At 39.7% G+C, this 27,982-nt stretch overlaps 1 protein-coding gene across 2 annotated transcripts in view; it reads right to left on the bottom strand.

Moving 5' to 3' along the window:
• VPS18 (VPS18 core subunit of CORVET and HOPS complexes) overlaps window positions 1-22,940 on the bottom strand; it is a 377,102-nt gene extending 354,162 nt beyond the window's left edge. The window contains exon 1 of one of the 2 annotated variants that reach the window (XM_044074196.1): window positions 22,463-22,940. In XM_044074196.1, the coding sequence (XP_043930131.1) occupies window positions 22,463-22,601 (139 nt within the window). In that variant the 5' untranslated portion in view covers window positions 22,602-22,940. Of the gene's footprint in view, window positions 1-22,249; window positions 22,396-22,462 lie in introns of those variants that run through there. The other variant, XM_044074197.1, reaches the window with a different exon arrangement.
• Window positions 22,941-27,982: the final 5,042 nt, after the last annotated feature.

Raw genomic sequence — 27,982 nt, 5'->3', positions numbered from 1 at the left:
GGACCACTGGCCTTAGGGACCACCTTCGTCAATAGTGTTGGTGACTGTTCAACCAGGTTCAAGGGGGGGGTCAGGCAGGATCCCAACAAAAGCCGAGCTGGGTAAGATCCAGTGCTGCTAATCCATCTATATTTTTGTTTAAGAGGTCAGATCCTTTTAGTCAGGCAGAGACCAAGCTAGTCAGGCTTATGGGCGTGATATTCAGATTTCCGAGCTGGCACCACCTTTATGGAAGGGACCATTCCAGCTGTCACTCTTTGGGCACATGTTGGTAAGTAAGGCTGAACCAGTAGTTTATGTTTGGGTTTAGCTCTTATTTCAGTCTTCCACTGCGCATCTGACGGGGCTCTTGGAGGCATTGATGCTGTGTTTTTGCTGCTGTGTTTTCTGGAATGAGCATCTGAGAGCTTTGGAGAGATAGCTGGAAGGGGGGTGGGTTTGCCCTGGATTGACATTTTGGGTTAAGAGAGATTTGATGTTTGGTGGGGAGGGGGATCAGCTAGGGTTGGTGTGTGTCTTTGTCATTTTTTGGGTTTGTCATGTTTATCTAGGAATTTGACATATCTACCCAATTATTGCTTCACAGAAAGCCTTAACTAGCTCCTTAGTGTCTGATGTACCTTAGTTGTATTGGCCTTTTTTTGTTTTAGCTTTCGTTCTGACAATTAACACTGTTCAGGAGTTTTGAGTGCTAACACTGCTTTTGCCTATTAGAGGATGGCTTCCCTTTGCACTTTGGGATCTGTTTATGGCTGGGGTTCACCATGTGGGGACGTCTGCCTTTTGGGATTGGGTCTTGAAGTCCAGACTTTTTGGGATGGGTTGTGCAACCTGAGGTGATCATTATGATCCATATATTTGATTCATGTTTTCTGGAGCATTATTTTTCTGAGTGGTCTGAGGGAAGGGGGGGGGGCTTTTTTTTCCTTGTGTGGGATTTGAAAGGATTCCACCTCAGTTTTGAGGAGTGAAATTTGCTTTAGAGAAGTTTTCACTGTGGTTTTCTGGGCAGGGGGTATGGGTGGGTTATGAGTAGAGTGATTGGTTTCTGGTCTGGGTCTGATAGTCCCCAGTAGGGTGTAGATCTGGTCAGTATGGCATTTCCATCCTACATCAAAAGGTCTGTGCATGAAGACTTCCTCACAGGGTCACTACTTGTAAATGCACAAGTAGGCTGGCATAGAGACTAGAATATAAAGTTAACACACAAGAAGGTAGCACACTTTACGTAAAGGCATCACTATTGTGTACTGTAAGTGATGATGAATATGCGCTGCAGCCAAAGCTGTTGACCCCCATCCACACCTCCCTGACTATGGCAGAGACAACAGTGCACATGTAGAAACATGGAAAGTGGTGGAACAACAGTTCTGGCAAACTGAAGGGACTCTTGCACTGCCCTGATGAAGCTGGTGAGGCACTGCAGTATGCTCTAGACACATGCAACCAAATCTGTGTTGTGTATGCCATGCTGCATAACAAGGCAATGCAGAAACAGCTACAGCAGCAGAGAAACATCTCAGCAGAGTCTAATGTAGCTGTTAGAGCAGAAGATCAGGGGCAGGGTGGGCAGAGGATGAACAGACAGCAGCAGTGGGCAGGTCTAATGTACTGCAGCACTGGCAAAGAGGCAGCATCTGATCCATAACTATGGGCCCCAAAGTAGACGGCACAGAATAAAATGATGCATTCATTATCACAACCAAACTATGCAAAGCAGAGCATGAACTGGTCATAATGTTTACCAGACATACCCTTTCCTGTGGAGGTTAAGGTGTGGGCAGGGCAAAGTCATTATCACCTGAAGAGGTGGAAAACAATAGTACTACAAGAGCAAGGTCATGGGAGGTAGATATCACACCCATAAAGTCTTGTACTACATTGTGAGGAGTAAAGGATCACATCCTCCACAAATGCAATGTAGTGAATGTTTGTGAGGTGCACTGTGGTAGCATGTAGTGTCAGGCCCTGATGTGGTCCATGACAGGATACTGCAGAACTATAAGCAGAGTGTGCATGCACTCTGACGGGGTGTGCCATATCAGCAACAAACAATGTATGGCATTCACAGCTCAGATGACGGCCACAAATAGGTGTGGTTCCCCATTAGCTCACAGGGCATATCAAAGGTACAGAACTACAGGAATGACAGCATGCAGCCTGGTTGGAGACTAAGGAGCATCAGTGGTCACAAATGGGAGACTGGTTACAACTAAGAATACTGGTCTCTGTGGCCTGAACTGATACTTTCTCAGGAAAGGTCTCTATTATATGGGGACGGTCAGCTTGTGACCATCCATCTCACATCCAGGCCATTAAACAGCCAAGGACAGACCAAAGGGTAGTTTCCATGTGCCTCATAGGAGCATCGGTACATACAATGGTAACCACTAGTAACTTGATTAGAAGCACCACCTGCTCCCTGCCCCTATCCTCCAGGTCATCATGCAAAAGCTGCACATCATCCCCCAGGTGATGCAGCACATTCGCCATCTCCACAAGGCTGTGCAGAGCAGCTGTCTGTGCCTGGCACATCCATTGATTAATGCCAAGCATTAAACCCAGGTTAGGAACAGACATGGAGTTATGGTAGCTCTGCAAACTACCATGCCTGTCCCATGCCAGGAATATATGTATGTCAGAGTAGGGCAGCTCACTCATGCAGTGAGATCTGGGGATTCCTGTGTAGCCTGGATGAGGATCACAGTCACATGACGTGCACAACATGATGACAATGGTAGTTCAGCCTGTCCTGCCACAGGGGCCTGATATATTAGAGATTCATGTCAGCCTTCCGGGTTAGTTTTGCTGACAGTGTGGCATATGCACACTGCCGCCATTGTCAGCCATAGGTAACCTGTTGAATTCAGGCATGTGTGTTATCCCAAAATGCTGCACCCTCCCATCAGTAAAACCTGTGAAAGCATAAAAATACCTGTGGCAGCACATAAATGTATGTGCGAACCATCCTCCCCACTGCAGGAATACTGATACAAGATGTGGATAGCATATGGCCACATGCATACCCTGCTGGACAGGATGAAACAGTTGCAGCATAATGGTACATGGTAGATATGCAAAAAAAGTTTGCTAAATAATCCCTGCCACACATACAAAACACTATACAATATGGAAATATAATGGCTATTACTAACTTGATGCATCCCCTACAGACACTTGTATGACTGTCACCAGCCTGCTCTCATATCCAGGCCATCACCAGGTATGAGAATACCCTACCCCAGACAGGAACACCAGGAACTCTTCTACCACTGTGAGACATTTTTGAGTTTATGGTCCATCTCCTCTGGTGGGGATATGTTTTTGGCAAAGCCATGGTTGTTTAGCAAAGTGCAGTGCTAAATTACCAGCATGTCTTATACCTTCCTTAAATGTACCATGTCCAAAATCATATTCTGTAAAGTATTGATTTATTAACTTCATCTTACATTGTTCTAGTCTGAAATGGTGCTAATGTTTTCCATCATGCTAACATGGGCCTCTTGGCAAGGCAGTGATCCTGAGGAGGAAATTTAGTGCATCTGTCTCTAAAACTCTACCATAATGAAATGTGCTGCCTTCGCTCCTGCTGGGGCTAGGGACACATATGCACACAACTGTTATGAAATAAAGTCTGTACTGCTCATAGTGACACAAGTTTATAAAGGGATTTCTCACCACCATATTGTTGCACTAAGATGTCAGTCATCACATATCAGAATGTGGATCCTTGTATATGGGGCTACAATTCTGCTCCTCAGTTAAACCTACATGAGAAGACATGGCTTCCTCTGGTGCTGAGAACAGCACGGTTCTTGTCAAGTATTTGTGGGAGTGCAACATTTTCTTCTTCTACCTCCACTGTGTTTTTTGAGAAGTCCTTATCACTCTAGAAGGTGGATGTCTAACACAAACTTGCCAGGATGATGAATGACACCACTGACATTAGCCACTCTCTTCAGTAGTGCTGGCATCATTACAGTAACTTGCAGAAGTAGCACCCATAACTGCTGCAACTGTAAGAGACAGACATAGGGAGACAGCTAGAGACAGAATGACTAAGACTTATTTTCACCCTGATCTGTGTATCAAGTCCACCAGTACACAATCCTTCTACCTTTGTTTTAGTGCTTCAAGAAGCAGCATTACATCATACAGGGATGCCACAGGAGGCAACAGAGCCTCTAAGAGCAGTGTTGCTCATCTGTTGTGCTCACTACTACACTGTGAGGTTACAATTTATACAGAATGTATGTTCTAACATGCTACTTTTCTCTGCTTTCTTCTGCAGGTCCAGTTATGGTTGTGGAAGAGGAGCAGCAACAGTCACCTCAGCAAGCTGATGCCTCTGACAAAGGGTCACCAATGCACACTAGATCCACCTCTCGGAAGGGGGGCAGACATCACTCATTGGTTGCATCCATGGCTACTTCTCAGGTGGGGGAGAGGGCCTCCTCTTCTGATTACAGCTCAGAAGGCTCACCTTTAGGCTCCCAAAAACAGCTGTGGAGGCCAGTATCATCTGACGTGTACTCAATAAACATCCACCTCAACACCATGGAGTACGTCCTAGCGTGGCTGGTCAAGTGACTGGCAGATCCTGGGCAACTGTCCATAAAAGACAGTCTGCACATAACGTGAGACACATAGGTGACTTATGTCAGGTAGGTTGGCCTCCATGGTCAGCCTTGCATCATGCCATCTACCCTGTAATATTTTCTGCCTTATGTCAATTCTTCTACCATATTTGTTGCTTAATCCTTCCTATCAGCATTTGTCGAACCTCTGTGCCCATACACTGTAGTTCCCATCAGTTGTAGCTGGTGACTTTAAAGCAAAGGTGCTGCAGGATGCAACTGAATGTCTGAGGCTAACTGGAATGAGTTGAGGTACATTAAGGCAGATTAATGACTGTTTACTTGTGATCAAACAGCAGCTTGGGTCAGTTACTTTCATCCACAGATGGTCTCAGTAACTATTTATTCTAGCCAAATTACTGACTATATACACACCTCACTTATCAAACTGTGATCAGCAGGGCTGGTCTTAAGTGAAGCAGAGCCCAAGATAAAGGACTCTATAGTGTTCATCCACTGTATACCATTTCCACCTGCAGCCCCAGTGTTCCTCACCCTTCTCCCAACCTGGCCTCCATGCAGCATACAGATTATTTTTTTCTTACGCAGTCTCACTCTTCAGCTTTATCATTCATTTCAATACACCCAAAATACTCCAGATCACCCTATAATAACTGAACTAAGCCAGGGTCTGCCCCTAGAAGCCAAGGGGCTGTACATGCTCAGAGGAGCATTTTATCACTTTTTCACAACTGTTTGATACAGTGAGGTCTTGAAAACAAGTCACAACCTAGCCTTATGGACAGATGGACTATCCTTGTTTCTCCTGCTAACCTTGTTGACTTGAGGCAGTGTAGCAACTGCCTCATGTACAAAGACAACCCTCTACTAATTACTCACTCTAGTACACAGTGTGAGAGTGATACATACACATTTTGCATCTTTTCATTCAGGAGGGATACAGCCCAGCAGGCCAGTAACATGAGCCATCACTGATCCCTACCTTTTATGTCACTTTTACCCCATCAGTGTTTTATGTTTGTATGCCCCATTTTATCTTCCCTTCTCCCTCTTCACCCTGCCCCCTTGACAACCATTCCTACCTTCCACACCTACCATTCATCTTCTTGTACTATAAGCTGAAGTCTTTCCCACAAAGAGATATGCCATAACCCCACAACCTGCCATTCCTTATGCTTAACATTAAATGCTTCACTCTGCTTGCTATTCTCCTTTTTTCTTCCCCATTTATATGATGAGATTACTTTGCCCTTTGCTATATATGCCCTCCTTGAGCTGTCTGCTACTGAGTGTAACTACATAGTCTACGTCACTCCTGCCTACCTTTGGTCATGTTGCGCAGTCCAATCACAAGCACTTTGCTAGCAGGACTCCTTCACCAATTTGTGCAATGCTACTTTTCCCAGTAAAACAACTCAATTATTTTATTATGCAGCAATTTCCTCAAACCACTAATACTATGCAAACCTTGCTACACATCTGAGTAGCTACACACCATATCAGACTATGTGCTGCTTGCTATTTAGTACTGCACAGGTGCAAAGCTCTTGTCTATAAATCCTATCCATCATCTCTGTTTATCTCAAAATAAAGAAAAAAAAAGCCTTACTAAATGCAAGGTTAATTCACATCCGCTAAGGGTTCTTCAATAAGCCTCCCCTCCCACCCTATTGTTACTCAACCACACATTTCACTGGAATTTGCAAGTGTAACTTACCTTGTATGAACTGCTTTGACCAGTATTCTGCAACTAAGTGCCAATCATGTTTTCTTGCTTTTTAGTACTCACTTTCTATAAAAACTACATATCAATGTGAGGTCCATCAAAATGGCTTGCAAACCTTTCTTGAATCTAATTTTATGTCAATATTTGTGGGACTTTCATTGGAAATGAAAGAAATTATCATTTCCAAGCAGACCCAGTGGGCAACATGTCTTTAGCTGTCAGCAGTTCCTGCAGTGTTCTTAATACAAGACTAAGCTCAGCACTTGCACAGCCCACTAAGTGAACATATTCAAAGGGCAGCAACATAGCCTTCATCCCAAACTATGCTCATAAGTGCAATATTTATAAGAGAGAGGGAGTGGCTTGTGAATTCACCACATATGATGGTACTGAAAACATTAGCAGTATCTGCGTTTGGCTATACCACCACAAACTTACACTTCTAATGCACTTCCATAGCATATGTATGGCATGTTCTACCCACAAAGAAGATAAGACAAAAATTTCATAGTAACAGACTTAAATTTGGCAAAAAAAATTAATCATTCTTGACTTCAAGAAACAAAAAATAGTACCGACGATTACAAAATAGATGTGCAAATGCTTAAATCTAAGGACAGCAGTAGATGGCACTAAACAAATGTTGCCACTTTGGTAAGAAAGGTCTAGGATTACAATAATTAATTAAAAATGAAGAAATAGTCCCAGTGTCCTAAATACAATTCAAGGAATGCTTAAAACAACAGCAATTGAATACTAAAATGGCAATAATAATACATTATATTATATAAAAATGTAAAAACTAATAATTTACATATAATAAATTATCATATAACATATATTATTATTACATAGCTTCCTCCATATACACTCAAAATTATTAAAATACTTAAAATCAAATATTAAATTAATCTTGAATTTTATTAAGAGTCAATGCTTTTAATTTTAAAATTGGCCCTATAGAACTTCTTTCATTTAACTGAATTTCATAGTAACAGACTTAAATTTGGCAAAAATAATTAATCATTCTTGACTTGACGTAGATGGCACTAAACAAATGTTGCCACTTTGGTAAGAAAGGTCTATGATTACAATAATTAATTATAGATCTATGGAAGAACTGTTATTCTATATGCAATGCTGCTCTACACAATGTTAGAACATGAAAAAGCTTTCTGAAACTAATGCACTAAGCATTTGGTGCAGCATGAAAAAAAAGCAAAGATTCATGCCAAGGAAGATCCAAGGATTAGAAAACAAAAGCTACTCTTAATGACTCCTTTTCTCAGGAAGGATCTCAGTCTTCTCTGCAAAGTAAAGTCAGACCAGTTTTGTTTGAAAACCTCTGTCTACCACTTGCAGCTGGATGGACAAATACATGGATAAACAATCTTATCGTGATCACACTAACAATGCAAAACGGAGATGTCGTTACGTCAAACAGCTTCAACCACACCCATGTAGTAAGCCTCTGTGGTAACCAATGTACATAATCACAGACTTAAAAAAAGAAACTCATTGACTAGAAGAGAGTGTTTACATGGAATACTCACAGTTGATTACCATAGGATCAAAGGAGGTTGACAGGCTATTGACCCCTGAGGTAATTTCAAGCCTAGCCATTTCATCCCAATGCAATAACATAGATACTCTAATCAATACCCATGACTGTATTTATTAATGACTGCCCATGTCCAGGAGGATTGTTGGCACTATCCCTGGTAAGAATTTAGTGTCCCATCCACTTGTCCAGGTTCCTTTTAAACAGTGTCATAGAAGTGTTCTGCTTCACATGAACTGGTAGCCTACTCCAAAGATGAGGCAATCATTGGAAGACAAATCTGTCCCTCCAGCAGGTATAATTCAGGAACAGCTAGCTCTAGTCCTGTTTAATTTATGGATGTGTAGCAAATTCATTAGGTTTGGGTTGGAGATTGCTCTGTAAGCCAGGCACAAGTCTCTCCTACATGATACTGATCGTAGTGACAGGTACTTTAGTCGATCTGTGTAAGGCATGTGTTGGAGTCCCTTGACCTTCTTAGTTAGAAACCTCTGATAGCTCTCCAATTGCTGCAGGTGCTTTGTACGATACATACCGAAAGGGTTGTTATACTCAATTATGGGCCTGATTAGTGACTAGTATAGAGGGGTTATAACCTCCTTTGTTCTAGAGGCAATGCCTTTGTTAATCAAGTGCGCTACATAGAAAGCATTCCTTACTACAACAGACACATGGTGGTCAAAGTTAAGGCCCCAGTCTACTTGTTATTCCAGATCTCTTACCACTTTATAGGTACATAGGGTATTGTTGTTAATTTGTAGGTACATAGGGTATTGTTGTTAATTTGTAGGTACATAGGGTATTGTTGTTAATTTGATAGTGAAAAAGATTAAAATTAATATTGAAAGCCATGACATCTAGGAACAAAGTTCAAGCTATAATCAATTTGCTCTTCTTGTTCTAACTTATACTTTTGGGATGACTGACTTGCCCCAAAAGGTATTGGATCAGTTGGATAGGAAAACAACAAAAATGCTTCATGTCTATCAAATGATTTATAAAAATTAGTGTATACCAAGATTATACATTTCCCATTCTAAAGGAGGTATGGGCCTCCTCGAAACTGATTACATGCATAGATCTGCAATTGTAAAACTGCAAACATATGTGCTGATCTCACAAGATGCAAACATAGTGAAAGTTTTAAAACACGAGGAGAACAAGTTTAAGATCATTGGAGGTTACCAGACTAATGGCTCCAGAGCCCTTATAAGCCTAGCCAAATTCAACCCCTGTTCCCAAGGGTGTCTGGTTCAAGCAGGCACCAAAATCAGCAGCTATTGCCCCTGTCCAAGAGAGATACAGGTGGAAGCCCCAGAGTGAATTTCTTGTTACCCATCTAAGCATCCAAATTACACTTAAATAGAGCCAATGAGGGGCTTTGCTCAACATGAATAGGAAGCTTGTTCCAAAGGTGGGGCAAAAAAATGGTGGCACCCTGTGTGGCAGCAGCTTGCTTTGGATCCCTACAGAAAAGTGCACTATTTGTCTTGTTTTTCATCAGAAACAACAGATTTAAGTGCAAGAAATGAAGGTATGATTAACTGCAATGCTGAGAATCTTCTGGAAATCCAAACTCATATCTCGCTGTGCTGCATGCTTGATGAACTGCTAGCAGAGGCCTGTAAACTCAAACACACTCCAGGAACTCCTGCAGTTTGGAATCTTACTGGAACATGGTAAAAACTGCAGAAACCTGTCAAACCTGTCTAACCAGTTGACAATCAGACATGGGAAATATATTAACAGGAAAAGATGTGGAAGAGCAAGAAAGAGAGGTTACAGAGCAGGAATTAAGGCCAGACTGAAAAGAAATCCGCAGGGCTGCAATTCCTTCCATGTTGCTGGCAAATGTACGCTCACTGGAGAGCAAGATGGACTTCTTAAGGATGGATATTTCCACACAATCTAAGGTAAGATTGTTCTTTGCTTGTGTTCACTGAAACTTAGAACACAAGTTAAACTTCAGATATTTTTTGTTTTTATACAAAAAATATCTGATGTAGGCAAAGCAGCTACCCGAACAAACTGAGTTAATGAACAAATTTAATGTAAAGCGCTTTTCGTTTGATACAATAAACAAACTTCTTCAGACAAAAGTAGCAACTCAGATAGGTAATATAAATACACCCTAATTTAAAACTTAATTAGTCAATTAAATGCCAAGTTCTTTAGTCATTCAGAATTAAAGACATACTACCATCTTCTTACAGCTTGCCTAAACTATACAAAACTACTAACAGTATAAACTGAAACAAGAGTAAATAAGAATAAAAATAGAAAAAAGTAACATCATCATTAGTGTTAAATTCTGAGAGAGTGTAAGTCACAGAATAATAAGTAAATATGTGGTATGAAAATATATATGTTCATGTAAATTTTATATATATATACATACATATGCACAAAATCAAAACACTACAATATATAAATAAATAAATAAATAAATAAATAAATAACGAAACCTGATTCAGGAACACTGGCTGAGCAATTCAAGAACCTATATTTAGGCAAATAAGCCTCCCTTCACCTCTTTAAGCTTTTAAGTTTTAGGATGATGCTAATAGAGCAGCATTCATTCAGGCCCGGAAAACTATAGGCATTTAATCTTATCTGCCATATATTAGCTCCAATTCTTCTAGCTTTAAGGGTGCTGGACCACCCCTAACATCCTGAAGAATTTGGTCTATCACTAAAAATTTAAAAATATGCTCAGGGCAAATTAATATAAGCTTAGCCAATGCGCTCTCTGGCTTTTTCTTATTGATGGCGTAAAAATGCTCGTACATCCGGTCATGGAGTCTCCTCTCCATTTTTCCAAATGTAGAAAGCGGAACAATTCTGACACTGAGCTAGATAAACAATTATTTTCGAATTACAGTTCGCCCTACATTTCAAACTGTATTGAAATTCTTGCACCTTAAATCTGTTAGATTCTATTACATGTTTACAACAGTTGCATGCTTGGCATTTATACATCCCAACAATTTTAGGATGTATACGTTGGTGCTGCTCAAATAATGCCTTTGAATTTTTACCTTTCCCTGTAAGTCACACCAGGCTGGTGACCCATCCTAGTGTACACATTTGGGTCACTTCTAAATAAGGCCCAATTTTTCTGAATGATGTCTGTACAAACGTAACTATCAATGTTATAGGTAGTGATAAACATAGGACCCTGGATGTTGGGTTTAACAACGGTATTGTCTGCATTAACCAAAACAGGCTCCAAGTTCCCTACTTGTTGGATCTGTGTGTGCCTAATGCCTAAAATCGGCTTATACGTGCATCTTATTCTCTTATTCATAACTTCTTCTACAAGATCATTAATCAAAGTTTCAGGGTACCCCCGGTGCAAGAACATACTTTTTAATAGTTGACATTCATCTTCGAAGTCAGCATCATGACTAAGAATACGTGCTGCCCTCACTAACTGGCCTTTGATAACAGCCCGTTTCTTATGGGTGACAGGTAGCGAAATGTAAAAAGGAATTTGAATATGTGCTTTTCCTATTGATTTTTGCTAAATAGCTTTTAGATGCAGGATCTTTTGATAACCATATATCTAAATAAGCAATAGCTTCCATACTAAATGTGGAGATAAATTTCAAAAACTGGGTGGTGCCATTAAAGTGATTCACTACCATTTTGCTGGTCACTTCATTTCCATCCAGTAGAATAAAAATGTCATCCAGGTATCGTGTACAGACAACTATCCTGTCCTTAATCTCCAAATTGTTAAGTACAAAAACACATTCTCAATGGGCCATAACCACATTGCATTTCAACACCTACTTTGTGTAGATAGAAATTATCACCAAGCATAAAAAAGTTGTTATAAAGAATTAAGTCCATTAGTTCGCTGACTAGATCTATTTCCTTCCTAGTAGCACCATTTTTCTTTAAAGCTTGACACACCCAGTCGATGGCAATATCATGAGGAATGCACGTATATAAATCCTTTACATCCACAGTGAGGAAATTGTATCTTATATTAAACTCTAATCCATCAATTTACAAATTTGTTCACATACCAAAAATTTTTGTAAAATACAATCTACTATTTTCGCACATGTATATGTAGGTGATCCTCGTCCATCAACTAATGGACGCATAGGGGGATTTGCCACGTCTTTGTGAATTTTAGGTATACCAAACAAATAGGGGTACCTAGGGTACACAGTAGACATGCAGTTAAAGATGTTCTGATCAACTCTTCCCTCTATGTACATCTCCTCAATGCTGTTTTTGATACTATTATATGCTCTATTTACTTCCGAACGTGAACTAAGTGTGTAAGAAGGACTATCAAGTAGGTTCACCATACGTTCAAAATAGTCCAAATTATCAAACACAACTAGCCCCCCTCCCTTGTCTGGTTTGTAAATGCGGATATCATGTGCTTTAATAAAATTAAGGCATTCTCTTTCAATCTTGCCTCTATCGTCAGTGGTACACATACAGTGCCCATATTTAAATCTTTGCCTGATGTCCAGTTCACACATTTGCTCAAAAACCTGTAACAAAGGATGCAACGGAGGGTTAAAGGTACTTGGAATTCTAAATTTGGCACTACTTTCTACTCCTAAACCTCCACCCATCATTAAATTGAAGTTTAATTTCCTAGTGTAAAGTTTAACATCTATAATAGTCTTTACTACATCAAGTTTCTAGGCAGGAACGTATGTGTAACCCTTTGAAAACAAATCTACCATCTCTGGTGTAATACTGACAGAAGAAAAATTATACACGTTAAAATCACCATTTACATTAGTAATGATAACCGGGATGTGTTTGGTTTGTTGGAATGATACACCATTCACATCACTGCAAGCAAAAGCAACATCAGAAGCATTGGAAACATTACAGGGTGCATTTTGTACATCTAAAAAGACATGGTCTAAATCAGAAGAATCAAGACATATACTTCGATCCTTTAGTTCAGTAACAGAAGTACCAGTATTCAAGTATTGTGTGTCTTGAATTTCTCTTTGGACTTCTGAGTGTGTGGACCATTCAATTGCTTCGGTCTGGCACCTAAAAAATTAGAGTCCCGAGAGTTAAGGTTGTGTTGGCCAAACTTATTAGAGTTTTGTAATCTTTCACTCCTAACTTCAGCTTGCATTACTTCTTTGTTAACCATGGCATTGTTAATAGTAGCATTACTATGAGCCCTTTGATTCTCGTGTAAGTTCACATTAGCACTGGGTATCGAAACCCTATTAGCACGAGATAAATTATCAGGTCTTGGTGGACCTTGCCAGACCTGTGTTGGTGGTGGTGAAGGGTATGCAGAACCATCTTGATATGCTTTACAGTCCCTATCAAGCTTCTTTATTTTATTATTCTTGAGTTTTATCAAGTATTGGTCAATACTTGAAAAAACGCGCCCATATTAGAATTAGAGCTAATATGGCAGATAAGACTAAATGCCTATAGTTTCCTGGGCCTGAATAAATGCTGCTCTATTAGCAGCATCCTAAAACTTAAAAGCTTAAAGAGGTGAAGGGAGGCTTATTTGCCTAAATATAGGTTCTTGAATAGCTCAGCCAGTGTTCCTAAATCAGGTTTCGTTATTTATTTATTTCTTTATATATTGTAGTGTTTTGATTTTGTGCATATGTATGTATATATATATATATATATATATATATATATATATATATATATATATATATATATATATATATATAAATTTTACATGAACATACATATTTTCATACCACATATTTACTTATTATTCTGTGACTTACACTCTCTCAGAATTTAACACCAATGATGATGTTACTTTTTTCTATTTTTATTAGTATTTTTATTCTTATTTACTCTTGTTTCAGTTTATACTGTTAGTTGTATTGCATAGTTTAGGCAAGCTGTAAGAAGATGGTAGTATATCTTTAATTCTGAATGACTAAAGAACTTGGCATTTAATTGACTAATTAGTTTTTAAATTGGGGTGTATTTATATTACCTATCTGAGTTGCTACTTTTGTCTGAAGAAGTTTGTTTATTGTATCAAACAAAAAGCGCTTTACATTAAATTTGTTCATTAACTCAGTTTGTTCGGGTAGCTGTTTTGCCTACATCAGATATTTTTTGTTCACTGAAACTTAGCTGAACTCCAATATAAATGATAGTACAATATATGGGGAGGGGATGCATTTCATGCTGACAGAAATCAGTCTTTCTGTGGTAAATCTCGTGGAGGGGGTGTTTGTGTGTATATCAGCAACAGCTGGTATACAAACTGCTAAATAATCACCTCTCACAGAATAGTGAGTTCATGTCACTAAAATACAGACCCTTCTACTTGCCTATGGAATTCAATGGAGTGAGCATAACTGGTGTTTACACCCCTAGTGTTAATACCAGATTGGCAATGAACATTCTGTATCTGTCAATAAATAACCTCCAGAATAAGAACTCTGAGTTTGTCCCTATAATTGCAGGTGAGTTCAATCAAGCTGACTTGAAATCTGTATTACCCCATTACCATCAACATGTGAACTTTGCAACAAGAGGGGAGAATACTCTGAATAAAGTGTGCACAAACATAAAACTGCCCTACAAAGCAATAGCTTATCCACATCTGGGCAACTCAGACCATCTGGCCATCATGCTGCTTCCTGCATACACACCACTGCTGAAAAGGGGCAAACCTACAATCAAACAAGTAAGGATATGGCCTGAGGAAGCAGACTTGGCACTACAGGACTGCTCTGAATGTACAAACTGGTCAGTGTTTAGACAGGCAGCTGTAAAGAACCACTATATTGACCTAGAGTAATGTACGGAATCTGTAATGGCCTATATTTAAAATGTGTTGATGATGTAACAGTCATCAAATGTATCACCATATGTGCTAATCAGAAACCCTGGCTATCCGGTGAAGTTTGTGAGCTCCTAAAGGCACAAAATGCTGCATTTAATTCTGAAGACAAGGATGCCCTAAGAGAGGCCAGAGCACATTTATGTAGAAGTATAAAGGAGGCTAAGGGGACCTACAGACATAAAATTCAAGGACACTTCTCTGACAAAAGGGACTGCAAGGCGTACAAGCCATAACCAACTACAGGCCTGCATCCTCCCCATGTGATGACACCACAGAATTTCTGAATAAACTAGACACCTACTTCAGCAAATTTGATATGGACAACAACACTGTGCAAAATAAGCTAGCTCCCTGTCGAACAGGGTGAGGAGGTGCTATGTCTAAGAACATCTGATGTTCTGAAGACCCTGAGATGAGTACGAGACCCTGAGCTGTACTTGATAATATTATGGGAGGGGTTCTAAGACTGTACTACCCAACTGTCCACTGTACTAACAGATATATTCAACACATCCCCACAACTAGCCATTGTGCCCAGTTGCTTCAAAAAATACAACAATCATTTCCTTACTCCAGAAATCCCAACAAGCCTAAATGATTACCGGCCAGCTGCAATTACATCAACAGCAATTAAACATTTTAAGCGGTTGATCAAGAACCATATGTCTTAAAGCCTACCTGCAACACTGGATACATTATAGTTTTCTTACAGATTTAACCGCTACATGGCTCATGCAATAGCTATAGGTTCACAGGTGTTTACTAGATTAACGACCACAAGGGCCTTTTTAGGCCTAGCCATGCATCCCAAATCTCTGACAAATTCTGATACCCTTGATAAGGGTAAGCAAGGGCCTGGGAGATGAACCATTTATAGGTTACCTCTGTCCATTACAGATATAGGTGCCAAACCAGGAATGAATTTCCGGTTTCCCATCCAATTGTCCAAGTTGCTCTGAATCCTTGGCACATCTAAAGAACATGAATTGCCATGTCAGATTGCTGATCACGGATTTAACTCCACCTTTAGCACTGTCACCCCCCACACACACACAATCTGATAGAGAAGCTGAGCCAGCTGGGCATCAACACCCCTCTATGTAACTGGACACTGGACTTTCTCATCAACAAACCCCAAAAGATATGTGTGGGAAATAACAGTTCAATCAGTACTGCATTGAGCATAGGTGAACATCAGGGCTGCGTCTCGAGTCCTCTGTTGCTCACCTTGCTGATGCACAACTGCATGGCCAAGCATGAATCCAACAAAATCATCAAGTTCATAGATGATACAACTGTATAGGTCTTGGCCTACAGGGATGAAGTGGAGCATCAACAATCTGGCCTTAAACGTAAGCAAGACCAAAGAATTAACAGTGGACTTCAGGAGGACACAGGAGACACCCCTTAATTTCCAGACATTGCTGTAGCAGTGGAAAGGGTCAAAAACACAAAGCTCATGGGGGTGCACATCTCGGATGACCTAACATATTGACTAATATTAGCCACATGGTGAAGAAGGTACAACAACGTTTGCACTTCCTACAGAAAATGAGGAAGGCAAATATGTCTCGAGCCATCCTCAAAGTCTTCTACAGGGGGACAGTCGAGAGCATCCTCTCAAATAACATCAATAAGCAATCACGATATGAAGTCATAGTCTTAGCAATACCTACTAGTATAATATTGTGTAGTGTCTTCCTGTCCAATTGTGGTAATTTATTGTGTTAACATTTTAATTATTACTATATGTACATTAGTCTTACTGTCACTCAAACTGTGTGTTCATTGTTATGTCTTGCATGGGGACCAAAGCAGCGTAATTTCGTTCAGCTTACACCGCTGTATATATCTGATCAACAATAAAGTTGTCATATTCCAGGTTAAGGTCCTGTGAGCAAGTGACCTGTATGCCATTTGACTTGTGAATGTACAGCATTTCCATTAAAGGTGGGTCAGAGTTTGCTCTATATGAGAGGCACAGGTTACCTCTGAGCAGTATGTACGACAGAGTAAAGTGACAAGGATTTCAGTCTGTCCAGATAAGACAGATCTTAAAAACCCTGAAATTTCTTTGTAAAGAACTGTTGTGGTCTCTCCAATTGCTGCAGGGGTTTGGAAAGGAACATACCAAAGGGACCCATGTACTCTATTACTTGCCTGATAAGGGAAGAGTACGGGGTGTTATAACCTCTTTTCTGGAAGCAATGCCATTACTTATGAGATGAGCAATATAAAATGCCCTTCTTACCACTATGGAAAAATGGTGATAGAACTTATGCTTGCTGTCGACCTGTGTGCCCAGATCTCTCACTACTGACCATGTGCTTAGGGTATTGCCATTGATGTGGCAGCTTGCTGGAACATCGCCCTTGCCAAAGGGGATGATAATTCATTTGTTTTGCATTAAGTTTAAGACCATGACTTTGGCACCAGTCATTAGCCTGTGCAAGACCTACTTGCAGGAAGTTGACATCGCTAGGGGTTTCAATGACTGCTCCCAGTTTGCAGTCATCAGCAAACTTTGTCAGTCACAGTCCTTTAATTTTATCCTGTACTTTGAAGAAGTAGATTCTGAACCGTAGGGGTCCCAAAACCGAACCCTGTGGAACACCACTGGTTACAGGTCTGCTGGAGGAGGTGCAGTCCCCTATTTTGACCATAAGGGTTCAATCAGTAAGCCAGTTTACAACCCACCTGACAATATATGGGTTGATACCCAGCTGTATCAACGATGCCAGAGTATGGGATTGTGTCAAAGGCCTTGGCTAAATACAGATTTGCCCTCGTCTACTGCTTGGGTGACTGTCTGAAACACAAGTACTGGGTTACTGCAATCAAGAAGAAAGGTTTCTCACACTGTAGAACAGCATTTTTATACTAGTGATTATATGGGACAACTACGATGTTCACCATGAAAGTCTTGAAAATAATGATAAGGTTCCCGGCATTTACTAGGGGAAACAAAAAAGCTTTTTAACCTTTCTTCAAAATTTTTATCCTGCATTCCTCCAGCTTATTTTTATGTAGCACATTTCTATACACATTCAAATCATGTACTAGTTTTCCTACAGAGATGTACAAAATACAAATGACATTCCCACGAGTTAGTAATATTTTTTTAGATGACCAATTTCAACTTGCATGGGATGATATGAGGTAGTGCCATCTGTGCCAAGGAAAATAGGGCAGTGCATGTGTAACATATGCCAGCATAGCTAGCTGGCATTGTGTAAAGAATTTTATGTCATTTGACGATCACACTGATTTGTACAGATGCTTGTGTTAAAAACATACTTGTAAAGTTGCTTGTGTTAAAAAAACATCAACAGTGTGACCTGCTGGACAGAATATGTCAGTATTATTACAACTGATTAAATGCACATGTTTTAACAAAGAACTCTGGAAAGGAAGAGGTTAACCTCAGTCCAGCTACTTTTGAAAAATAGGTTGAAAATTAAATGGGTTGGTTTAGGCCGTAAAGATTTTATTTTGCAGGTCTGATTGCAGCCAGAGACAAAAACAGCTTGGAAAACCAAGAATAGGAATCTTAATGTATTGTCCTTAGGGATGAACGAATCGCTACACTGGAAGGGTCAGAGTTACTGAAATTGTTTTATAGCTTTCAGATGCTGCAACAGATCTTAGCAAAGCTCTGGGTGTGTATTGTATCAGCGTCAGGTGACCGGATATGATGTCATTCTATAATCAGCACTGAAATTATTTTTTAGATGTTACTTGACCGCTATAACAGAACTCTCGCAGCAGCACTTTGTGTTTTTGGAACTTGACAGGAAAGATCTCTCACAGATATCTCACACAAACACATTCATCATCTTGCTTTGCTGCAGTAAGTAACTTAACTAGGGAACAGTAATTCTTTAGCCAGTCAGGAAAATATAGTGAGATTAATTAAGTATTGTTTTGCTGCATCTGTGTGAATCTATTCAACAGTGTTTTTTTTTATATCTTCTATTATTGAAACTCTAGTGTTTACTGCAACTAGATATCCAGTATTCTCAGGTTTTCTATTTTACTTAGTATAGGGCTCATAGGTAGGTACTAGGCTATCGGCCCTAGGGTATATATAAGCCTAGCCAAAAAAGTTCCCTGGCTTTCGCTACCCAAAAAATTATTTTCCTGTGCCCCTGTCGAGCAGAGCCATAGAAATGATCCCCGGTGTGAATTTCCTATTTCCCATCCAATTGTCAAGATTTTTCTTAAAGAGGGCCAATGAGGAGCTTTGTTTGACAAGAATGGGTAATTTGTTCCACAGCATGGGGAGTCTCTGGGACAGGAATTTATCTTGGCAGCATGTTCTGTTTATTGTGGTGACAAGGTTTAGGTCCTTGGAGCGTGTGGCTCGTAGAGAGTGGGATTTCTTTCAGTGTAGCATGTCCACCAGATCTGGGTTTGACATGGTTTTGGATGTTAGGCAGATGTCGCGTCTGAGTAGGCGATATGCGACAGAGTAGAGCTGAAATTTTTTGAGACAGTCTGCGTATGGCATATGTTTGAGATTATTAAATATTTCTATACATTTCATTGTGGCTAGTCAGTTAGAGAATACTTTTAACATCTTAAGAATACTTACACTTATTTTAGTGACAATGTGGCCACTCCTGAAAGCCTTGCTGCTTTGGTCAAACTCTACCATTTGTGTTAGTATTAATATTACTCAGTATAACTGGGTACACTTGTAAGAGCCTCAGAGTAGCTGATTGGTGGCATCGTAATTACCTCACAGTCTGGTCAGAGGGGGCACATCTGATAAATCTGAGCCAGCCTTTCCCAGGTGTGTATGCATATGTGTGTGAAAATCAAATATCCAAGTGTGTGTGTCAGCTGCTTGGAACATGGACACAGTACTCCAAAGTGGTCAGTGTGGAGTCTTGTTTGGGACCTGAAGAGGAAACAGAGTCCAGTCCCAAGTCTGCAGTGTGCTCCTTGTACGCTCTTAAGGGAAATTGTGTTTGGTGCTGACAGCTGCATCTGAAAATACTGTGTGTATCCATTTTTGCTCCTAGTGGCTGTCCCTCACTGGCGTCAGTGGGGAGGATAGAGGGTTCTTGATTACTGGCCTGGAGTAGGGAGTGTCACAATGCACTTTACAATTTCCTAGCTCCTGGTACACTTTGCTTGCTACCCAAAAGATATATATTTTTTTTTTACTAAAACGTCTACACCTTTAATATCTTCAACTTTCTTTACTTTTATGATCACCCCCCCCCCAGAGTTATCAGCACCTGTTCATTTCAATAATCACTGTTAACCTAATTTCCTTGTCCTCTAATTAAACAATCGTTAAAAGGTTTATCAATATAGTTTTGAAAATATGTCTTATTTTCATCAGTTACAACCTTACCGATTTGAAAACAATCTACACATTTTATTTTTAAAAAATCTAAAGCCATGAGTGAGAAACGCATAAAATAAATGTGTTGGTTGCAACAATGAATGCTGTGGAACATTTTCATTAGCCCTGTCCTATGACACCTATTTCACCCTTAACAAAATGCCTATTCATTTAACTGCATTTGATGGCATACAGAATGCACTAGTGTATTAACCATGTAAATGTGATATGTAATACTCCTTGCTAAGGCTAATGCTATATATTAAAATTTCTGTACCAAGTCAGGAGTGGAAAGGGTCTAAGAAGGATCAGCTCACCTAATTAGTTAGCATACATACTCATTAAAACTAAATGTGCACAGTGAAACAACACATTTCATTTGCATGGTGCATTATTATTGCATAATGTGGCTGGAAGAGCAAGAAATGTTACACTCCCACATCTTTCATTCTTATGCTTAGTTTAGAGTACCATTTCTGTACTCCATGCTGCAACAACTTACAGTGCAGCGACTGTACTCCATGCTGTAACAACTCTCTTGTATTAAGCACATGTTATTCATGTCACCTGTCAAGAATCAATCATACAATAAGACAATAGCATATCCAACCTTTTTACAACCTGTGGAAAAAACTACACAAGACAACAGCAAGTTAACAAAACCTGCATTGGTGTCAATCACAGAGACCACTTAATGTGACTGAAGACAGCAGTGTTCAGTTTTTTAGTTTAGAGTACCATTTCTGTACTCCATGCTGCAACAACTTACAGTGCAGCTACTGTACTCCATGCTGTAACAACTCTCTTGTATTAAGCACATGTTATTCATGTCACCTGGCAAGAATCAATCATACAATAAGACAATAGCATATCCAACCTTTTTACAACCTGTGGAAAAAACTACACAAGACAACAGCAAGTTAACAAAACCTGCATTGGTGTCAATCACAGAGACCACTTAGTGTGACAGAAGACAGCAGTGTTCAGTTTTTGCCAGCTGAAACCAGCTGTCATGCACTGCTGTGCTGCCCATGCCTACTTCTGCTTTCTCTGTCTGTGGACCAGAAAGGGAATGATAAGATAATATCACAACAGTCACAGGACAACCACCAACAATTCCCTACTTTCCACAGATGCATCACTAAGGCTACCGTTTTAAAAAAAACTACTCTACACAATGATATCTGTGGTGTATTATTCTGCCCTTTCCCCAGATTGGTTCATATGTAGGTGGTACTAGGCTATTGGCCCTAGGGCCTATATAAGCCTAGCCAAAAAAGTTCCCTGGCTTTCGCCACACAAAAATTTATTTTTCTGTGCCCCTGTCGAGCACAGCCATAGAATGATCCCCAGTGTGAATTTCCTATTTCCCATCCAATTGTCAAGATTTTTCTTAAAAAGGGCCAATGAGGAGCTTTGTTTGACATGTATGGGTAATTTGTTCCACAGCATGGGGAGTCTCTGGGACAGGAATCTATCCCTCCAGCATGTTCTGTTTATTGTGGTGACAAGGTTTAGGTCCCTGGAGCGTGTGGCTCAGAGAGAGTGGGATTTCTTTAAGTGTACCATATCCACCAGATCTGGGTTTGACATAGTTTTGGATGTTAGGCAGAGGTCGCCTCTGAGTTAGCGATATGTGACAGAGTAGAGCTGGAGGTTTTTGAGACGGTCTGTGTATGGCATATGTCTGAGACCGGTGATCCTCTTATTGAGGTATTTCTGTGGCCTTTTTAGTTATTGTAGGTGTCTTGCGAGGTACATGCCAAACAGGGAGTTGTACTCTATAGTGGATAAACTGTATTTGTAAGATCCCTGAAAATATTTACTATGTCTCTACCATTTTTCTAGGGATAATTACACATAAAATACATTTTATATATAGGTGGAGTGGCTTGTGTTAATGATCCTGCACCATTTTCACTCTCATTATCTAGGCTGCCTAAACATCTTCAGTGCCTACTGCGCAATTCTTAGCAAGTCACTTAATCACAGAGCTGTACTTGGCTAAGTCTTAAAGTGAACCAGCCCTCTACTCAATTAACAAATAGAAACAAATAATTAAATGCAAATAAATCTTTATGTAAAGACAGATAGAAGCATCATTTCCAGACCTACAAAATACCTAAAATCTGACCAGATTCAGTATATTGACAACTTAATTTTTACTGCTACTTACTTTTCATCCCAACATCAATCTTAAGCTCACTACAATCAGACATTTTTTGCTCCATATCACCTGACAGTGACACTAAAATGTCTTTGTTTGCTGTGGTCAGGTTCTTTATTCAGATCATGAAAAACTGAGGCTGAGCTGGAAATGCAGTGAACGGCTAGCTCCAACCAAGAGCTACTGCTATCAGCAATGCAAATAAAATTACAATTTTCTTACCAGGTAAGATTTTAAAATCTGCTGTAGCCATCCTTCGTAGTCTGATGTTTATAGCATAGACTTTTCGACAAACCCGGAAGTTACGCCGTCTGTCATAAGTCATAAACGTACGCAACAGCTTGTGGGGAAGACTTCCCATTAAAGAAACGTAAATCACGAGACTCTGCTCCTTGGGTCATGAAGGTTGGGGTAGTGTTGACTAGTTTCTTGGCTAAATTAACTGCTAAGTCGACGCTTTTTTATATTGTAATTTTACTGTTTTTGACTGGAAGAATATTTAAGGATTACATCCTTTTACCTCGTATAATCGCTTCCTCCCAACATTTTTGTCCCACACTGCTCCCACTCCGTCTTGTATCTCTAGCTCACCTTACTGATCTAAACTTATGTATGCCTAGCATACAGTCTATGCTGTCGATACGATAGTCAATTGAACATGCACTGTTACTTCCTATGTTCATATTTGAGTTTGCAAAAATTATTAGTCATGTTCCTCACCACAATGTACTACAAACTACTGGTATTCCAACTTTATATGTTAGTCATCTGCCCCATCTTAATGTATGTACTAAGTGTATTGCTTTTTTTCCCCGTTTGCGCCTTTAATTATTGTACACTATCCTGCTTATAAAAGTTTGTATACTTCAATCTGTAACTGGAGCTTTTCTTCCGGGCCTCCGCTAAAAATGTGTTCTTTCTAACCCAGTATAACCATCCCGGTAAGCAAATGTAAAATAAAATAACAAGAAATGGCTCTTGGCACTCTGCAGCACATTAAAAATAACGTAACCGTTTCTTACAAATACAGTAAAATTTGTTAAAACACACCGAAGTCAGGGAAAGTAGCTTGTTTACATTCAGGGACTGCTGCATGTCAAGCTCCACTAACACACGTACCCCCAACCTGGTCTGTGACATGAATAGGACTTGTTGGCGGGACAGATTTGTGTCCCAGCGACTCACCCATCTGTTGGAATAACCTCCCCCTCTCCACATCAAGCAAAGTACCTCTTTACCCCTTTTAAGTGCAACCTGGATAACTGGATGGGAAATGGAAAATATATCCCTGGGATTCCAGCTGCCTGTGCCCCTGCTGGAGAGGGGCATCAGGTGCTGATTTGTCTATACAAGAGCTAAACGGTTGGCTAAGCTTATAATGGCCTCAGGGCCAGTAGCCTAGTAACTTCCTATAAGTATCAAATATTCTTTAAAAAATGTAGTTTTAATTCACTTTAATCTCAATTTAATGTCTTAATATAAGCAAATTTATAAATTAAGACATTTTGAAAAAAAAGTGGAAACTGATACACAGTCCCAAAAATAAAAGTGATGAATGCATTCTTGCCCCTCACACCCTGTTCATCTCATCTCAAAAACCAAGCAGAAGGGATTAAGCAATTCACCAGACTTACAGTGAGATGCTGCACCCATCAAACCAATATATACTTTATAAAGAATGTACTGAATTTGTTTTTTCTTTATAGTGCAGCAGTTAGCGTTGTCGCCTCACAGCAAGAGGTTCTGCAGTTCGATTCTTGGCTGGAGCACCTTCTGTGCGGAGTATGCATGTCCTCTCTGTGATCGCGTGAACTTTAAAGACACGCAGGTAGGTGCGTGCATGGGTGGATGTGCCATCATTGAAGGCTGGGCGCTGGGCTGGCAACTCGACACCGTAAAAGTCCACTGCGAATCATTAGCGGACCGGTGATCCACTGTGGCGACCCCTAACTGGGAAAAGCCGGAAAGACACTTTTATTGTTTCTCACTTGAACTGAAGGATACTGTTGTCGAGAAGATAATACTGTTTCCATTTAGCGTACTGTATATTATTACCATATATTAATAGGAATGTTGATGTGAGATTCCCCGGGCTGGAGATAAACTAGCCTTGCTACCACACATGGAGTGGGGGGGGGGGGGGTCATACCTTGATACTTTCCTGTAATTGTAGAGTAGTACCAAAGCCAACTACAGAAATCAGATAACTTGAAAAAAACAATAGGATATGCATGCAGTATCATGCCTTTGAATTATTGAGAAAGGTTATGTGCATGCTAGATGCTATAGGTAAAGCAAAATCTGCAGATTATTTTTTTATTTCCGGCATCTGAGCCCTGAATGCTAAGATTCCACCCCATCTGGGCCATATATTGTCAAAAGTACCACACGCCACACAAACAAACCATAACCATGTCTCTCAACTTTCCTTATTTTTTTGCCTCATATTTTTGGTCTGTTCCTCATAAAATTTGTTGTTTTCTGGAAAATCACAGAGGATTGAAGTCACTAAATAATGACATACATTTGCAGATGGCACAGTGGTGCAGTGGTTAGTGTTGTCACCTCACAGCAAGAGGGTCTCCTGTTCGATTCTTGACTTCTGTTTAAAGTCTGCATGCCATCCCTGTCTTTGCATGAGTTTCCTGTGGGTGCTGTAGTTTCCTCCCACATTCCAAAGACATGCAGCAGGTGGATTGGACATTCTAAATTGGCCCTAGGTATATGTGTGAATATGTGGTATGGAATAACTGCCATGACAAAGCTAGCCACCCAGTGGTGTACACATTGGCTCTAGATGATTGTCTGTTGAAATGACACCCAGATCCCATATATAAAAAGGGAAAGGGGTTGAGGATGGATAGATTTGAGTTTCAGACTTTGTATCCTTCAGAAAATACATGACAATACAAAAACCTGTTATTCTAGTAATTTTCTAAGAACAATATTTAAAATTTATCCCTATTTTGTGGCCTTTATCCCTCCATTATTTTTGCCTTTTTCCAGATTTGTTGTGCTAAGAGGTTGAGAGGTATGAATGTAACAGATGTCTGTCTTTCATATTGTTTCACATTTCACTTGCTTGGTAATACTGAAAACCTTGGCTTCATATGTGTTCAGTTATTGAGTTCAGAGGTCATATCACTTTTCAATGGAAACTGTAGAGCTCACAGGATGTATTTCATCAGGGATGATGCAGGTTGTTTTTATTTAGCCCTATTTGATGACAGTTTTAGATAAAGTCTTCTCACATTTTTTTAAGCTATATCTCTTGCCAGCTCTAGGCATAGTGAGTTTGGCCGTTAATTTATTCCAGATGGCCTTGCTTCTGCTGGTACCACTGGTACTATAGGACCAGGGAGGGATGGGAGTGATAAGGTGAGGTTAGCCCACCCATTGCTATGAGGAGGAAAATTGGTTAAAGACCTGCTGCAGGATTCCCACTTGAGAAGGTCTGGCACTGTGCTGCCCAACAAGAGTTTGGGGAGTGAGTCCAACCAAGAAGTGTATGCCTTTCACTCAAACATTGTGAGTGCTTGGAAGCTTGCATTCACTACAGCTCAGTGTAGCCATGCTTTGCAGTGTGCTTGTCAACTAATTGGTAAATATCAATATTAAAGGTGACTCTAACTCTAATTCATGAAAGATCTTAAAGGCATAAATTAATTTGCCATGACTATGTCTATAATGAATCGAAAACAGATTCAAACCTTGACATCTGTTCACATAATTCCTTTCTTTATCATGACAAATTCTTCTGGTGGTCTTTCTATGTATGTGCTCAGTGCTGTTAAGCTGTGTTACATGGTATGAACAAAACGCTCCATTAAATTAAAGTCTAATATTAGTTGAACACAGAACTTAAATAAAGAAATTAATTATACACTTCCTATAATGCTTTGTTACATTTCTTTAGAATGAAGGCCGGTTTCTTCATTGCTTTGTTCCTAATTGCCTCAGCATATCTGTAAAATGAAAATTTTGAAGAGATAATAATCTTTAAGTCATTGTAACTATCCACTTCTGATAATACAAATGAGGATATGAATATTGGACTCATAACTTTAGGCTTCCTAAATCAAATAGCATTATGTTTAGCTTGACTAAACTGAAAGCTTATGTCCTTAGCCCATACAATGATTTTTAACCATGTAAGAATTAACAACCTCAAAGTCTTGGTTACTTAAAAAATGATCTTACAATCATCATCATATTTAAATATCTAGAAGAATGCTTCTGTTGGAATAGTACTAAATATTAAATTAAATAGCACAGGGCCTAGTACTGACCCTTGATAGATTCTGCATTGAATGTCAGTACAATCAGATTTAATTCCATGTATGGATGCCTTCTGTTTCTGACCAGTTAACCAACTGGAGATCCAAATAATTAAGCAAGCAATTAAGTTGTTGTTGTGTCTTTCAGCTTATCCCGGTTAGGGGTCGCCACAGCGGAACTCCGGTCCAGTAATGTTTGGTAGTGGATTTTTACGTGCCAAGTTACCAGCCCTGACGCACAACCTTCAACGAAGGCATGCCCATTCACGCATGCCTCCACACAGAAGACGCTCTAGCTGAGAATCGAACAGGACAATGTCTTGCTGTGAGGTGACAACGCTACTGCAGCACCACTACCGTAGTAAGCAAGCAATTAAGTAAGAGTTAATATTAAGATCAAGTAGGACTTTAATTTTCACAATATGTGATAATAAATCGAAGGCCTTACACAGATTCAAAAATTGAACATCAACACGTAAACCCATATCTACTGCCCTGGTAATATCATCATAAAAACTTATCAAATTAGTCAATGTTGAGTATCCCTGAGTAAATCCATACTGATAAATATCATGTTTCTGAAAATGTATTTTCTTGACCAGTATATAATTAAGACAGTATTTAAAACACTTACCCAATAATTCTGTATTTCAAGTCTATCCCCTTTTTAAAAATAGTTGTAACAAATGATAGTTTTCATGAAGGTGAACCATACTTTTACTTAATAAGTTGTTAAATAAATTAAAGAGTAAGGGTCCAATGAATCCAATAAGTTTTACTATTAAAAATCGCAGGTATATTGTCAGGACCCATAGAGCTGCATTTATTTATCCTCCTAAGTGATGTTCTTATATATTATGAGTAATTAAAGTACTTAAGGGACATGATCTCAAAATAGTCAACTAGTCAACTCCACCAAGGACGTTGCATTTGGTTTAACATTAAGATCTGATTTAATATTAACAAAATAATTATTAAAGATGTTATATTCTGATATAATCATCCATCCTTAACAACTTTTCCCATTTTACAAATCATCTCAAGTCAAGGTTTACACCACTGGGTGGCTAGCCCTGCTGTGGTAGCTCATTTATACCAATCACTTGCACACACAGTCTCACCTACAGCCAATTTAGTGTGTCCAATCCACCTACTGCTTGTCTTTGGAATGTGGGAGGAAACCGGAGCAAACCCACATGCCCTCAAGGAGAACATGCAGACCCTGCACAGAAGGCACCCCAGCCAAGCATCAAATCAGAGAACCTGTTACTACTGTGAGGCGATAACAATAATCTCTGCACCACTGTGGCCACCCAAAGTTACTGCTTTAAATTTAATAGCATGTAAAGGTGGATTGGTATTCATAGGTTCATAGGTCTGCCCTAGGGCATTTATAAGCCTAGCCAGAATGTGTTTGGCTTTCACCACCCATTTTAAATGAATTTTGCTATGCCCTTTTTCGAGG

The sequence above is a fragment of the Protopterus annectens genome, chromosome 6.part0 (genome assembly GCF_019279795.1).
Source record: "Protopterus annectens isolate FY-2018-M chromosome 6.part0, PAN1.0, whole genome shotgun sequence".
Taxonomy (NCBI): Eukaryota; Metazoa; Chordata; order Ceratodontiformes; family Protopteridae; genus Protopterus; species Protopterus annectens.
This window is presented reverse-complemented; position numbering and strand designations above follow the sequence as displayed.